Source organism: Cryptotermes secundus, unplaced genomic scaffold (assembly GCF_002891405.2).
Source record: "Cryptotermes secundus unplaced genomic scaffold, Csec_1.0 scaffold721, whole genome shotgun sequence".
Lineage (NCBI taxonomy): Eukaryota > Metazoa > Arthropoda > Insecta > Blattodea > Kalotermitidae > Cryptotermes > Cryptotermes secundus.
Window position 1 is genome coordinate 689,391 of NW_019733845.1, and position 13,040 is coordinate 702,430.

At 36.3% G+C, this 13,040-nt stretch overlaps 1 protein-coding gene across 5 annotated transcripts in view; it reads left to right on the top strand.

Annotated features, from left to right (window-relative positions):
• LOC111868257 (death-inducer obliterator 1) overlaps positions 1 to 13,040 on the top strand; it is a 78,395-nt gene that overhangs the window by 34,886 nt on the left and 30,469 nt on the right. For 4 of the 5 annotated variants that reach the window (XM_023858740.2, XM_033752985.1, XM_023858739.2 and 1 more), the window contains 4 exons: positions 2,346 to 2,572; positions 4,612 to 4,776; positions 7,190 to 7,308; positions 11,824 to 12,032. In XM_023858740.2, coding sequence (XP_023714508.1) covers positions 2,346 to 2,572; positions 4,612 to 4,776; positions 7,190 to 7,308; positions 11,824 to 12,032 — 720 coding nt within the window. The remainder of the gene's footprint in view (positions 1 to 2,345; positions 2,573 to 4,611; positions 4,777 to 7,189; positions 7,309 to 11,823; positions 12,033 to 13,040) is intronic. The other variant, XM_033752984.1, reaches the window with a different exon arrangement.

The window sequence follows — 13,040 nt, forward strand, 5'->3', positions numbered from 1 at the left end:
TTTCAAGGAGTAATAGCTAAGTTTCATTGTAAATATAACTAAAAGAATTTGATTTGTTTCATTTTGGTCCGTCACACTAACAGTTACAATTATAAAAGACAAGTCCGTCCACTGTGACTATTTCAGTTTTCTCACTTGAGAATATCAACTGAGAAAACTGAAATAGTCACATTGGACGGACTTGTCTTTTATAATTATAACTAAAAGAATTATGCTCTGGAACTGCCTTCTGTAATTCAGGTACCAAGAACAAGTGTTTGGTTTGAATTATAGCTACACCATTCATTGAGCAGCTCAAAACCACAGTGATCAGAGCAGTGCAAAATGGTCTTAGTACTTTTTTTTCCTGTGGTGCTACAGCCCCAATTTGGGCCTAGGCCTACCTCCATGAAACTCTCCATTTCACTTCGGTTTACTAGATCTTACACGTACGGTAGGACTCCTTGGGCGAGTGATCAGCTCGTCGCAAGGCCTCTACCTGTAGACAGACACAGAAAAACGCACACAAACATCCATGCCCTGAGTAGGATTCGAATCCACGATCTCGGTTTCCAAGCGAGCGAAGACAGTGCATGCCTTAGACCGCTCGGCTACTGTGACCGGCGGTCTTAGTACTTACTCTTCACCAAAATGTCGGCAATAAAGTGTACTGCTTGTAAAAGATAAGTCCTTGCACTGACCTGCTTAGCTGTTGGAAGATGGTATCAGTAGATTTTCTTGAAATGCTTCAGGGTGTACTTTACCAACTTTGTTGTGGTATAAGTTTTCAAATTTTTTATGATTCCTATGGCCATTGGCTGAACAAGGGATGTGGTGTTGGGAGACAGAAATAGCAGTTGGATATTTTTCAAAGAATCTAAATGTTGATGTGCTGCGCAGTTGTCAATAACCAGTAAAATTTGCATCAATTTCCATCGTGATTCCATATCCCGACCCATTAACCATTTCTTTGAAATTTCAGATGTAAATCACAGATTTTTATTGACATAGTACAGAACTGGTAAACGGTCCATACTAATCCTCTTAAAGTACCGAGGCTTAGCCTTTTTCCCAGCAACCAGCAACTTCTGTTTATCAGTTCCTGATGTGTTTGAACAGCACAACACAGTTACATGATGCATTGATTTTTCTGAACCAGGTAGGTTTGTGTGTTTGTGGCATAGGGCATGATACAATAAAATAAACCTGTTTCATTGGCATGTAGGTATCATCTTTGGAAAATTTCTGAAGCAAGTTTGGCAGCTATGTGGATTTCCATTGTTCACCATTTACAGCATCGGCACTGTCCTTGTTGTGTGCCTTCTTGAATTTTATCCAAAACCTGCATTTTCACCAAGGCAGCCAACCATCTGTCACTTTGAAGTCGTCATGACCCAACTGTTTAGCTAACTCTGTGGCTTGCTTTTCACAATGAACCATTGACATGGGCATCTCATCCAGCTATGACAGAGAACCACTGATTGAAGGCCTCTTTAACATCATCATGCTACCATTTTTTGGAAGGTCCTTGTTGTCTGTGGTGCAGTGTCCATTCATCTCATAGTGTCTCTTGCTGCTGTAGGTTTTGGCACTCCAGTTATCTTTGCCAGTGATGACTGTGTTGGCGGTCAGTTTTAATTTTTTTTCAAATAAGGCACATTTGGCAGTGAGTGTTACATCTCACCTAGGCATTTCCCAAGGGATCTAAAATTGTAAGCGAAAAAAAAAATTGCTGCACGTGCCACAATACACCACTGCAAGGCTGAGAGCATTTGTAGCTAGGTGTTCATTTATACTGGCTGAGTCTGTGACACACTGATGACTTAGTACTCACAAGTAGCAGCTGCAGGCCCAATTGAATGGCATAGTGTCCCAAATAAGGGAAGAAAATTCTAGTTACATTCTTGATTTATTTTGTTCTTCAGGATTTTCCCCAAATAAATGGCTGCATCAATTAACCAATGACCCTTTTATCCAGAATCATCTGTGTGTGTGTGATTTTTTTTTCTAATCTTTAGAATGCCTTTTGTTGCTGCAGTATCTTGAAACATTTCTAAACTAAGACCACTGTAGCAAAAGGAGATGCAGAAACAAATAACTACAGAATTTAAATCTGTAAAAGGGGCTGTATACTCTTCATTCTACCCTTACTGCTACCATGAATATTGTAGTTGTTGCACCATTATAGGGTTGATAAATGAGTGTGAATCATTGATGTAAAGATAAATTGGCTGGGAGGAATGAAAGTACTTTGAAGCCGGGCAACTTTGTCACTTTGCCATCATGATGCTGACATTGTCTTTCCTGGAATTTTACCCAGTTAATTAAGTTCACCCATTGTTAACAACATTCTATATGTTTTATAGCAGATAGTGTTAAGGTTTCTGGATCAACAGAACCAGAAGCAGCTTTTACTGAAGATATGGGAACAGATCTCCAGGTCCCAGAGGATCAAAGCCTTCTGGATACTTTGCATGTTGAAGCCACAAAGACAGAAGAGGAATTACTAGCTGATGCCTTATTATTACAACAGCACATTGGTGATGATGCCTCAGCTACAGAAACAGAGAGTGTTGATGTTGCTAAACCAGTGGTAAGTTGCTGTTAGTTTGAATTCATTTCACATGAATGTTGTGAGTGACAGTTGCAGCAGTGTATGTACGGTATAGCGGAAAAGCAATGTCCTACAAGTGTTTTGAAACCTGTAAGTCCTGTAGCATCTTGTATGTGATTTTGTTCCATATATGGTAGAACTTGTTTGTAATGGAATTTGAAGAGACTGAACATTATTTTATTTTTTACTTGTGTCTTTGTGACATGTTTGCTTACTTTTGGAGATTTAAGGTTTTCATAGCAGTGCATATTGAGATTATGGTCTTCTGTGATGTGATGCCATGTAGTTTTGGAGGACAGATCCTCCTTTACTGCACTATGCATCCCAGAAGACTCATGATACTTTCTTCTAGATAGTATTCACTAGAACATGAAATGTACAAAAAATTGTTTCTACCTATTATATCAAAAAGTCATAACATTCTGTAGCCACTGCTATGGTTCTTGTTTGATTTTATATTGGGATTGGGGATAGTTCAGTCAGCATAGCAACTAGGCTACATGCTGTACAACTGAGGAATCAGAGTTTGATTCCCTGCAGGAGCAAGAGATATTTTAGGCAAGTCATTTATATATAAGAGAAACATCAAAGGTCCTAATACAGACCCTTGTGGCACTCACTGTCTAACACTAAGCCAATCAGAGGATACTGTATTCACATCACTTTTATGTATTACTGTTCTAATATATCTGTTACTTAAATAAGATTCATAAAGTGCATGATCTTTCCCAGTAATACCATAAAATTTAAGTTTGGACAACAAGATGTCATGATCTGCACAGTCAACGGCTTTCTCCAGATCACAAAAAAGAGCTGCCACTAATTGTTTGTTGTTCATAGAATTTAGAATCTCTGTAGTCAGTTTGTAAATTACATAATCTGTTTTTAATCCTTTCCTAAATCTGTATTGCTCAGTACTTAGGATATTATACTTATTAAGATGTTCTAAAGTTCTTGTATATATTTTAGTTTCAAATATTTTTGAGAAAGATGTTAAAAGTGATATAGGTGTAAAATTAGATACATCCCATATATCACCATTCTTATACAAGGGTTTTATTGTTGCATATTTTAGTCTATCAGGAAAAACTACTCCCCTTAACATTTTATTACATATATAGTTTATAGGTGAAATTGTAAATGGCGAGCTTATTTTTGAAATGGTGATATCATATCCACATGAATTTTTTTAATTAAAGATATTTTATTTTATTCTTTATTTGTAGAGCATTTATAGTTTACATTAGGGTACAAATTTATAAAAGCTTGATCTATATAATACATATGATTTTCTTCGTTTTTTTAATCATTCATAGGTATGGAATTCTTGTTGGCTTGTCTTTTTATTTTATCGGCAATATTGGCAAAACGTTTAATAAATCTTTTTATTCGCTATCTTACCATCAATTTTTACTGTATTTAGTTCTATCCTTCTCATATTCCTACCCACTTCTTTCTTTATAATACCCCAAGTAATTTTTAATTTGTTGTGGGAGTGTAGGATACATTTATCATACTCCATTCTCTTTGCCTTTTTTATAACAGTACTCCGTATATTAGAATAGTTTCTGTATGTTATGGTAGGGATATTGAATTTGGTGGCAGCTTTGAGTAACTTGCCCATTTTTAATGGCAGCCAAACACAGATTTAACTTCTTAATAGTTACCACAAGTGTGGGAACCAATGTGTATTTTATATACTCTTGGCATTGTTTAGTATATGAAAACTAACACTAATAAAGACATTAGGAGCTAAAAACTGATGTTTAACTCATGTTACATATATAAGGGGATATTTTGCACCACTTTTGTTGTTGTGCAAGGTTTCCCCTATTTTTTTTTTTGAGCAAACTTACCCCAACAAAAGAGATTTAAATAATAATGCAGTTGAAAGTAAAAAAGTCTACTCAAATTACTTTTTTTTTAGGAGTTAATTGACAAACTGAATGTGCACGCTTTTGAAAAGTGCTTGAAACTAGGAGATATAGTCAAATTCTTACAGGTTTATGATTTTACAGAATTCAGATTCCAGTCCTGAAGAGCCAATGTCAGGTACAGATGTTGAAGAGTCTTCTTCTGAGGTGACCTCTGCCCCTCCAGTTACCACAGTTGCTACAAAGTTACCTGCATCAACGTCAGTGGCTGTAACTCGATCAACACGTAGACGTAGTTCAAATGTGCAGGTAATATTTTGATGCTAACTCTTTCATATCTGTTATGTAATATCAGTTCCCTGACAAATATAACAGTTTCTTCCAATTCCTTATGGCACACCACTTTAGAGCCATGAAATTCTTTTGTTATAAATAAGTACATTTAAGCTGTTGCATAACCTTCATTTTTAAAAACTTGCTTCTCTTGTACTGATATTATATTCCTCCTCTGTAATGTTATGTTGTTCATCCACCATCAGTTTAAGATTAAGTCATACCTGCATCTTGTATCTTGTAACTTGTATCTTTGTAGAGCCTACCTTTTCGTGTTTGCACGTAATTTACACAGTTTAACAGAATTATATGACTTAATCCCATATGCTTCTTCTAGCAGCGTCAGGAAATAGCATCTGGTAATTTCTGTTGCAGCGTGGGGTTGGTCATTTAGTGGAATTACATTTTGCTTATCACTCATTTCATCTTTGTTGTTACTCAGTAAATGCACTGTACAGTGTATACTGCCTTCACTGTGAACGGGAATGATATTTGCTATAAGAACATGAATTCTTTGTACTAGTAAGCCCGTACAAATGTATTTCAATTCAAGTCATTCACTCTGTTTATGACTGTAGACAAACCTCACATTTTTCATATGCTAAATTATAGGCATGTGCAAGAGCGACTTTTCCATTTGAGATGATAATTTGGAAAAGAAAAAAAGAGAATTGAGATGATTAGAATTTTCTGTAATACACCATCATTTTCATTGTAATAATGTGTAACATAGGCACTTATCCAGTGTGTTACTGTATTTATTCAAGTGGAAGGTAATTCCAAATGTAAGACTGCCCCACACTGTGACTTGTCTCCACAGTAAAATTTTATTAATTAATTTCATGCTCATACTACGAATGTGTGAAAGAAATCAAATCCTACAAAATGTGTAAGATGTATTTATTTAATTAGTTTCCTCCTTGTAGTAAATAGGCTTTAACCCTTCAGTGCCGGCGGGCATTTAAATTCCTACTCAACTTCTCAGCCGGAGGATATTTAAATATTTAAATCGGAAAGTGCAACATTTCACTTAAAGGGTAATAAATTGGGAAAAACTGAAGTTCTGTTTTTCTAATTTTCACACTACGTTCAGAAATGTATACAGAGTCAGTGTATTGATCCATACTGCTTTAAAATTATTTTTCGGCACAGTAAGCCTGTAAAATTATGAATGACAATATCACAGTACCTTAGAAGGTCAGCTGGCTGAGTTAGTCATGAAAACATTCCACGCAGGGTTCTACATCACACCAGTACACCTGAACAGTGTTTAATCGAGTGTGAAAGCCTCCAGAGCTGGTGTCCATCAGCAGCAATTTAGATTAAAGGGGTCATTGTTAAAGGACCCTTGTATTGTGACCATCTAGAATCAAGTGTGTTTTGCAACAGTTTACTCTCTTTGGAGCTCATTGAAGCCTAGTTTGCAAGTGTCACTTAGAAGTATGGTTGCAATTAGCACCTAAAAATTGATGTGAACTGAAGGGAATTTGGGAAGTCAGAATAAAAAGCTGGTTCTTCACACATCTGGTATTCCCTCATTTTCAGCATCAGATTTAAATTATGCATACGGTAGTGTAGTTGGTTGAGGCACTATGCTACAAGCCAGAAGGTCGTGGATTCCAGTCCCGATGAGGTCATTGGATTTCTTTCAGTTGACCTAATCCTTCCAGTCGCATTATGTCCCTGGGGTCGACTCAGCCTCTAACAGTAATGAGTACTAGGAATATTCTTGGGGGGTGAAGGGCAGCCAGCGCATAGGGCTGAGAACCTTACTGCCATCTATGAGCTGATTGTCTAGAAAATGTGGGAACCTCAACATCTCGCAACCCTATGGGCCTCCACGGCCTGTTACAGAGATACCTTTACTTTTTTTTACTTTTATATTTAATAGTGTTTCAGTGTTTCAGTATGACTGGTCTTGCGTATGGCCAAAGTGTATGTTGAGCAGTTCCAGTGTCTTGTAACATTTCTCTTGTTATGCATTTAGCGTGGATGATCTTTTGTTTTTCCCCCTGAAATCATCAGTGGATTCCTGGAAATATCCTTTTTTTTTTTAATACTATTCCATTTTCTACTGTGTTGCAATAAACTGGTGCGCTTGCTGTAAGGGTCATTTTACTTTATTTCTTTCTGTTTGCTTGAACTGGGTTCCTTTCCTTAACCTCCTCCTTGGATTTCATGAAACCTTTCTCATAGCTTGCCCTTATAACAAAGCCTATTCCTGGTACTATACATTTCAACCCTGAAGATAAAGGCAGCATGTTCCTTCAAAGTGTTTGTATCCACCTATGAAATTTCATGGTCACACAGCCCAGAAGTCCACACTGTTAGTAATTACTGCGAAAACTTCAAAACTTATATTTTATATTTGTTTGCAATATGATTGCAGGAGGTTCAGCCTAAAAAAGATGTGGCACGAACTGTGTCACAGAAACAGCAGCAGTCTCGTGTAAGGGAGAGAAGGAAATCTGATGAGAGCAAGGGAGTGCAAGTGAAAGGAAGAGCAAGGTAAACAGAATGAAACAGAAGTTAATTATATTATATTTTATCCTGTTACACTTTTCGCTTAGTGTCACCTAGTTTTTACAGTCTCTCATGCAGCACTGTCTTCTGTAAAATTTATTAAAAGTTATTCACTTTAAAAGTCCACCACTATATGTTTCATCATCAGGTGATTTTCTTTTGTGAGGAAACTGCTGTCATCTCTTGTTGCTCGTTTTGTTAAATATATAAGTCTTCTTGATGCTCCTATGTGTTTGTATGCATTCGAGAACAGGATATGCAGCACAGCACACAACAAGAGAAAACACAACCCACCAACTAGAATACATATGCACATTGAGAGGACTTAACATATTTCACAGCAGAAAACAGCAGTTTCCTTGCCCCTCCCCTAAAAGAAACATCTTATGATGACTGCATTGGTCGAAACATGAAGTGATGTACTTTTAAAGTGAATAACTTTTAATACATTTTATAGATCATAATGTTTCAAGGAGACTGTAAAAAAACTAATCAACACTAATAGAAGTTAATTTTGTTTTTCATGTGATGTAATATGTTATATACATTAAAATTGGAGTGTTAGTTTTTTCTATAGATTTTGATAGTGTACGATGTATATTGATCCTCTTTATGGACCAGTTGACAGCTGAAAAAATACATTATGGTCACTTCCAGAAGTTCTTATAAAACAGTAATCAGTAATGACATGTTTAAGCAGAGAGAATGAAAACCTTTATGCTGTTCCCTCTGTGGTCATGCAGTAAACTGTTGGCACACTATTGCAGGCAGCACATCTCAGTGGAACACTGTGAATATTGTTTATTGTACTTATGACTGTGCATGTATAGTTGATTGGAACCTTCTCCACAGGCAGTTTGCTTAACACCTTGAGAAAAGAGGAATCGGGCTTAGGATACTCTGTTCGGATCATTATCAATAATGTTAATTTTGTGTATTTTATTATATACCTAAGGTATATTCATTTGTTGCTAATAATTTACAAGGCTTTTGGTGTTTGGGGCTAAGCCACATCAAAGGTTTTCCAACATTTTGGCAAATCTTGCATTTGCTGTCTTCAGGGTTATTTGGCTTTGGGGGCTATTATAAGAGCTCTCTCATTAGGCGGTGTGTCAGAGGTGGAGCCATGATTCATTCATTTCCTTTATTTTCCATATATCCTTACAGGTAACAAACCTTTGAAAATAGATATATCAAAATACATATACAAAATTACATGAGTCACATAATCAAAATCACTTACATTAATCAATTAACATAAATAATAATACATATAAAGTAAAAAATTTAATAAGATTTTAATTCATAAACATAATTTAAAAACAACTTTTTGCTTAGTGGGGGGTGGAGTCCAACTGGGTTCACTTGGCACAGTGGCCACTGATTGGCCTATTGTAGCCTGCCCTGGGTGATTATGATGATGGAGAATTTGGTGGAATGAAGATTGGCAGGGAAAACCGAAGTACTCAGAGAAAACCTGCCACAGCACCATTTTGTCCACCACAAATCCCACTTGACCATACCCAGGATCAAACCCGGGCTGCCATGGTGGGAAGCCAATGACTAACTGCTTGAGCTGTGGCATGGCCCTAAAACAGATTACTATAAAACTTGAATTAATACATTTTTATTTAAATTACCTATATTAACTGAATTATATACCCAGTTAAGTGACTGGGGGAGCAGAGGATTAGAGAGCTCCAAACATGTAAACCTAAGGATTAGAATTGCTGGTAATTGATTTCAAGTGCAGAATTTTTATTTTAAACTTTTTTAGCTTGCAGTCACATAGAAGTAATAGCCCCATACATTTCTGCAGTAAAAGTAACTGGAACAGTGTTTTGAGAGTGTTCCCTATCAAAATTTGGTATATTATATTATTTGTCTCCGTCTTCAACCTTGTAATGCATGTAAATCATGTATATGAACTACTTTGGACAAATTCAGTTTCTTTCCTCTCAAAATAAGAGACCGATTAGAAGCCAGTGGGTGAAGAAATAAATACGTATACATTTTCTATATTTAATTTTGTTGGCAAGGGTACCAGAAGCCAAATGTGAATATCCGTAGGGTCCCTGAATTTGTCCTATTATGAACTTAATCACAAAAAAGAAATGCCATTTTTAGCCTGCTTTCATATTTTAGTAAATAACTGAAGGAGGCTAATGAGTTTACCTTGCTGTCTTCATGTGTGTCCTCTTCTCTCAAATTTTGTTTTGTTTTCTGTGCAGTCCATGTTGTATCAAGGAGGCGTATGAGATCACCTTGCTTTATGTATCTGTGTATGCCCCTTAATTTTGGGGTTTTCTGTGCGGTCCTTGTTATATCAAAGGAAAGTAGGTGATTAGTTCTTCCCAGAACTTCTTATTTGTTTTTCATATCTGTTTAGGCTGGTTTTCAAGAGGTCATTTAAAAGATTAAGGTGGCAAAGTAGATCACTCATTAAAGTGGCTGGCTCTATTGAAAATAGGGAGAATATATTGTCATGTGTTAGTGAGTATACATGGGTTTTAGATTAATAATTGGAGTTATTGAACATTTACAACTTGTAACTAGAGGTAGTCATAATGCTGTCACCAATCTGCACACTTTACAATTCACTATAGTACACGATAATTCTTCTTAGTTTGTCTTTGCTGACTGTTGCCAGGGTACAGCTCAATTTACAGGTTCAGCAGCTCTTTTCCTTGCTGGCTGGTGACTGTCTTGCTACTCACTCACATTCTCAACTAAGTTATCTAGTTCATGCTCGCTATATAGCCTTGGGTCAGACCCAATAGAAAACACCTCTTACAGTGGTTGGTCATTTGTGGCGTCATGTGGTTATTACCTTGGAAATGTGTTTATTTTGCCATTGCCGAGCAGTGGCTGGCTTCTTTTGTTAAACTGTACCGTCATCATGTCACAATATGTATATTTTAACTGCATTCAAACTTTTATAACTACTCGTATTATACAGGCATTAAAAACTACGATTAGGCACTAAAATTATAAAAATTTGATGAAAGAATGCATAATGTCATAGCAACAGAGAAGTGGGACTGCACATGTACAGTAGCAAAATACATGTACAATTGCCACTAGTCACTATCACTGGAACCCTAATCATAAACCATGGCCCTGATGTTTGTCTCATAGAATTAGAATTATGATGATATCCATGTCTCCTCTTCAGCATATATTGTTGTAAGATACTAGTTCTTCATAAGTTATTGTAGTTATTTTTAGTGTTCCTATTTAATACTCATAACTGTGAAGTGTACAAACATAAAACTCATGTTGTCCTACTTCTGAATTACTTAACTAAAATTGAAGAAAGCAGTCTTCTGGGATTTGGCACCGTGTATATGGCCAAATCCCAGAAGACTGCTTTCTTCATAGTCACCGCCGTGAAAGCCTCAAATCTTACTTAACTAAAATTGTTCAAAATTCTAGATATGAATAAACATAGTCATAATTTTAGTATTTTTTTTTGTTACATGTCAGAAATGTACAGATACTGAAGTACTTTATGGCCAGGACTCATATTGTTAAGGAGACTTGCTCTATTTCTCTTTTTCTTGGTCGGTTTTCTTCATATTGAATATGTCTGGCCCTGAATATCAGTAAAATGAAATATTATCTAGTTTTGGTCAAAGTGTAGGAGAAATTTATATTTTCAAACATTAAAGCTCACCAAGTTTCTTATGTGTTCAGTGCATCTCAGTATGGGTACCAGTAGTGGCATGACACACTTCAAAGTTATATTCACTTTCTTGCTGGGTGTTGGCATTCTTTTTGTTTGTAGCTCACTTCGCAACTGTAACAGTTTTTTCACACAATGTGTTTAAATTTTGCTCCTCTACTTGATAAACAGTACATTTTGCAAACCTTCAAAATAAAATAACTGGGAAGATACGGAGAATGAGTTGGCCACGAAATTTGGCCCCTTTTCTCTATGCAGCAGTCAGGAAACTCCCTGCTTAGAAAGGCAAGAACATTGTGAGGAAAGTAAGATGGTGCACCATCTGACTGGCAGAATGTTCCTGCAGGAGTACTTTGTCGCAAGACACTTCCTGTCTCTTCCAGAAGTTTATCTAATATCAGATCTGAAAATTTGTGCTCCTTGGTTCAGATATGCTTGATTGAACTTATGTCACACATGGGTGTACAGTTTACACTCTGCTATCCATAGAATGCAGTCTGCTTTCTACTGCATAACATCTTTTCAATTGGAGCAAATCAGGATGGGCTTAAGCTGCCGCATGCATGTACATAAAAGATGACTTGACAGAACAGGAAAATAACTTATCACACTACATGATAATGTTTGCAGCTTAACCTCTGGTTTAGTTTCACATATACATGTATAAATTTTGTGTCATTGATAACATTTAGGGCTGGATACCTTGTATTTTTATAAAACCATTCTGCAAATGTTTGTTAAAGCCATGGAGTTTTTCAACCCCCATACCTAAATCTTAAAAATCTCTGTTTTGTTTCACTGATATTGTACTTCAGGAGCAGAATATCAGAAACCAAAGATGCCGAGGATGATGAAGAGGATGACTCTGAGGCAGAAAGTTCTGATGAAAGTTGGAACTCTGAAGATGATCCTGATAGGCTTTGGTGCATCTGCAAGAAACCACATAATAATCGTTTTATGATATGTTGTGACTCTTGTGAGGACTGGTTCCATGGCAAGTGTGTTGGTGTCACCAAAAGCATGGGTATGTTGTCTGTTCACTTTAAGCATTTACATTAGTTTTGTGTTGTTTGTAAGGAGCATTCTGCATTACAGCACAACATTTTGATTGATCACATACCTCCAGAAAGAAGTGTAATGTCATATTAACTGCATCACTTTTGTGTTAGTGGAATGGGTAGTACTCTAGTGTTTTTCAACTTTTCAGAAGTTGGGGCATACCAAAATGTAGCTCAGTATCTTACAACATACTGTATCATGTAGTATTTTATAAGTAATGTATGTGTTTATAAAAACTTTGTGCGTATTACTTTCTGTATAGTGTTATGTTTTCATTTGTGTAATTTGTTGTATTCGTCGTAGTTCTGAGACAAATTTAATGAAGTCAGCAACATTTTAGGAAAAATTAATAAACAACAAGAGTGACAAATAGCATATTATTCAAAGTATGGAAAATATTGAGGCAGGAAACATTTACCAAAGAAACAGTAGCACAGGCCTACAAGGGGTGAGTGCAACAACCATTGTAAAATGTTTGAATGCATTTGAATAACGTGTTTTGACATATTGGTTGGGAGACACTGTAGCAGTTGTCCAGTAAGCCATTACTGGCTATAAGGAACTGAATGTGGTAAACTGGGCTGCATCATACAGTAAAATCAGGTTTATAGATTTAATTGATATCAGCCTATGTTAGAATGAAGTTTGTCTTAACAGTTCATTTTAATAATGTATGAATATCTTGATTCTGGTACAGTCTGCCTTGAATTCAGTGCCAGCTATACAAGTATCAGTTTTGAAGCAGCAAGTCATAAGTAGTGGGCTGGATTCATCCTGCCAGTATAGAGTTTAGTGATGTAATTTTGCGAACAAAGTGGTGAACCTGTGGAGTTTATAAAATCAATTTCTTGACCTTGGAAAACATGAATAATGTTCCCAACACTGTGTTGCCATAGAGTGTTAACCTTTAATTACATTTTCAGCAGAAGCATGTTCCAGTTGAAGTTCTATCTGTATGCTCCCCCCCCCCCCC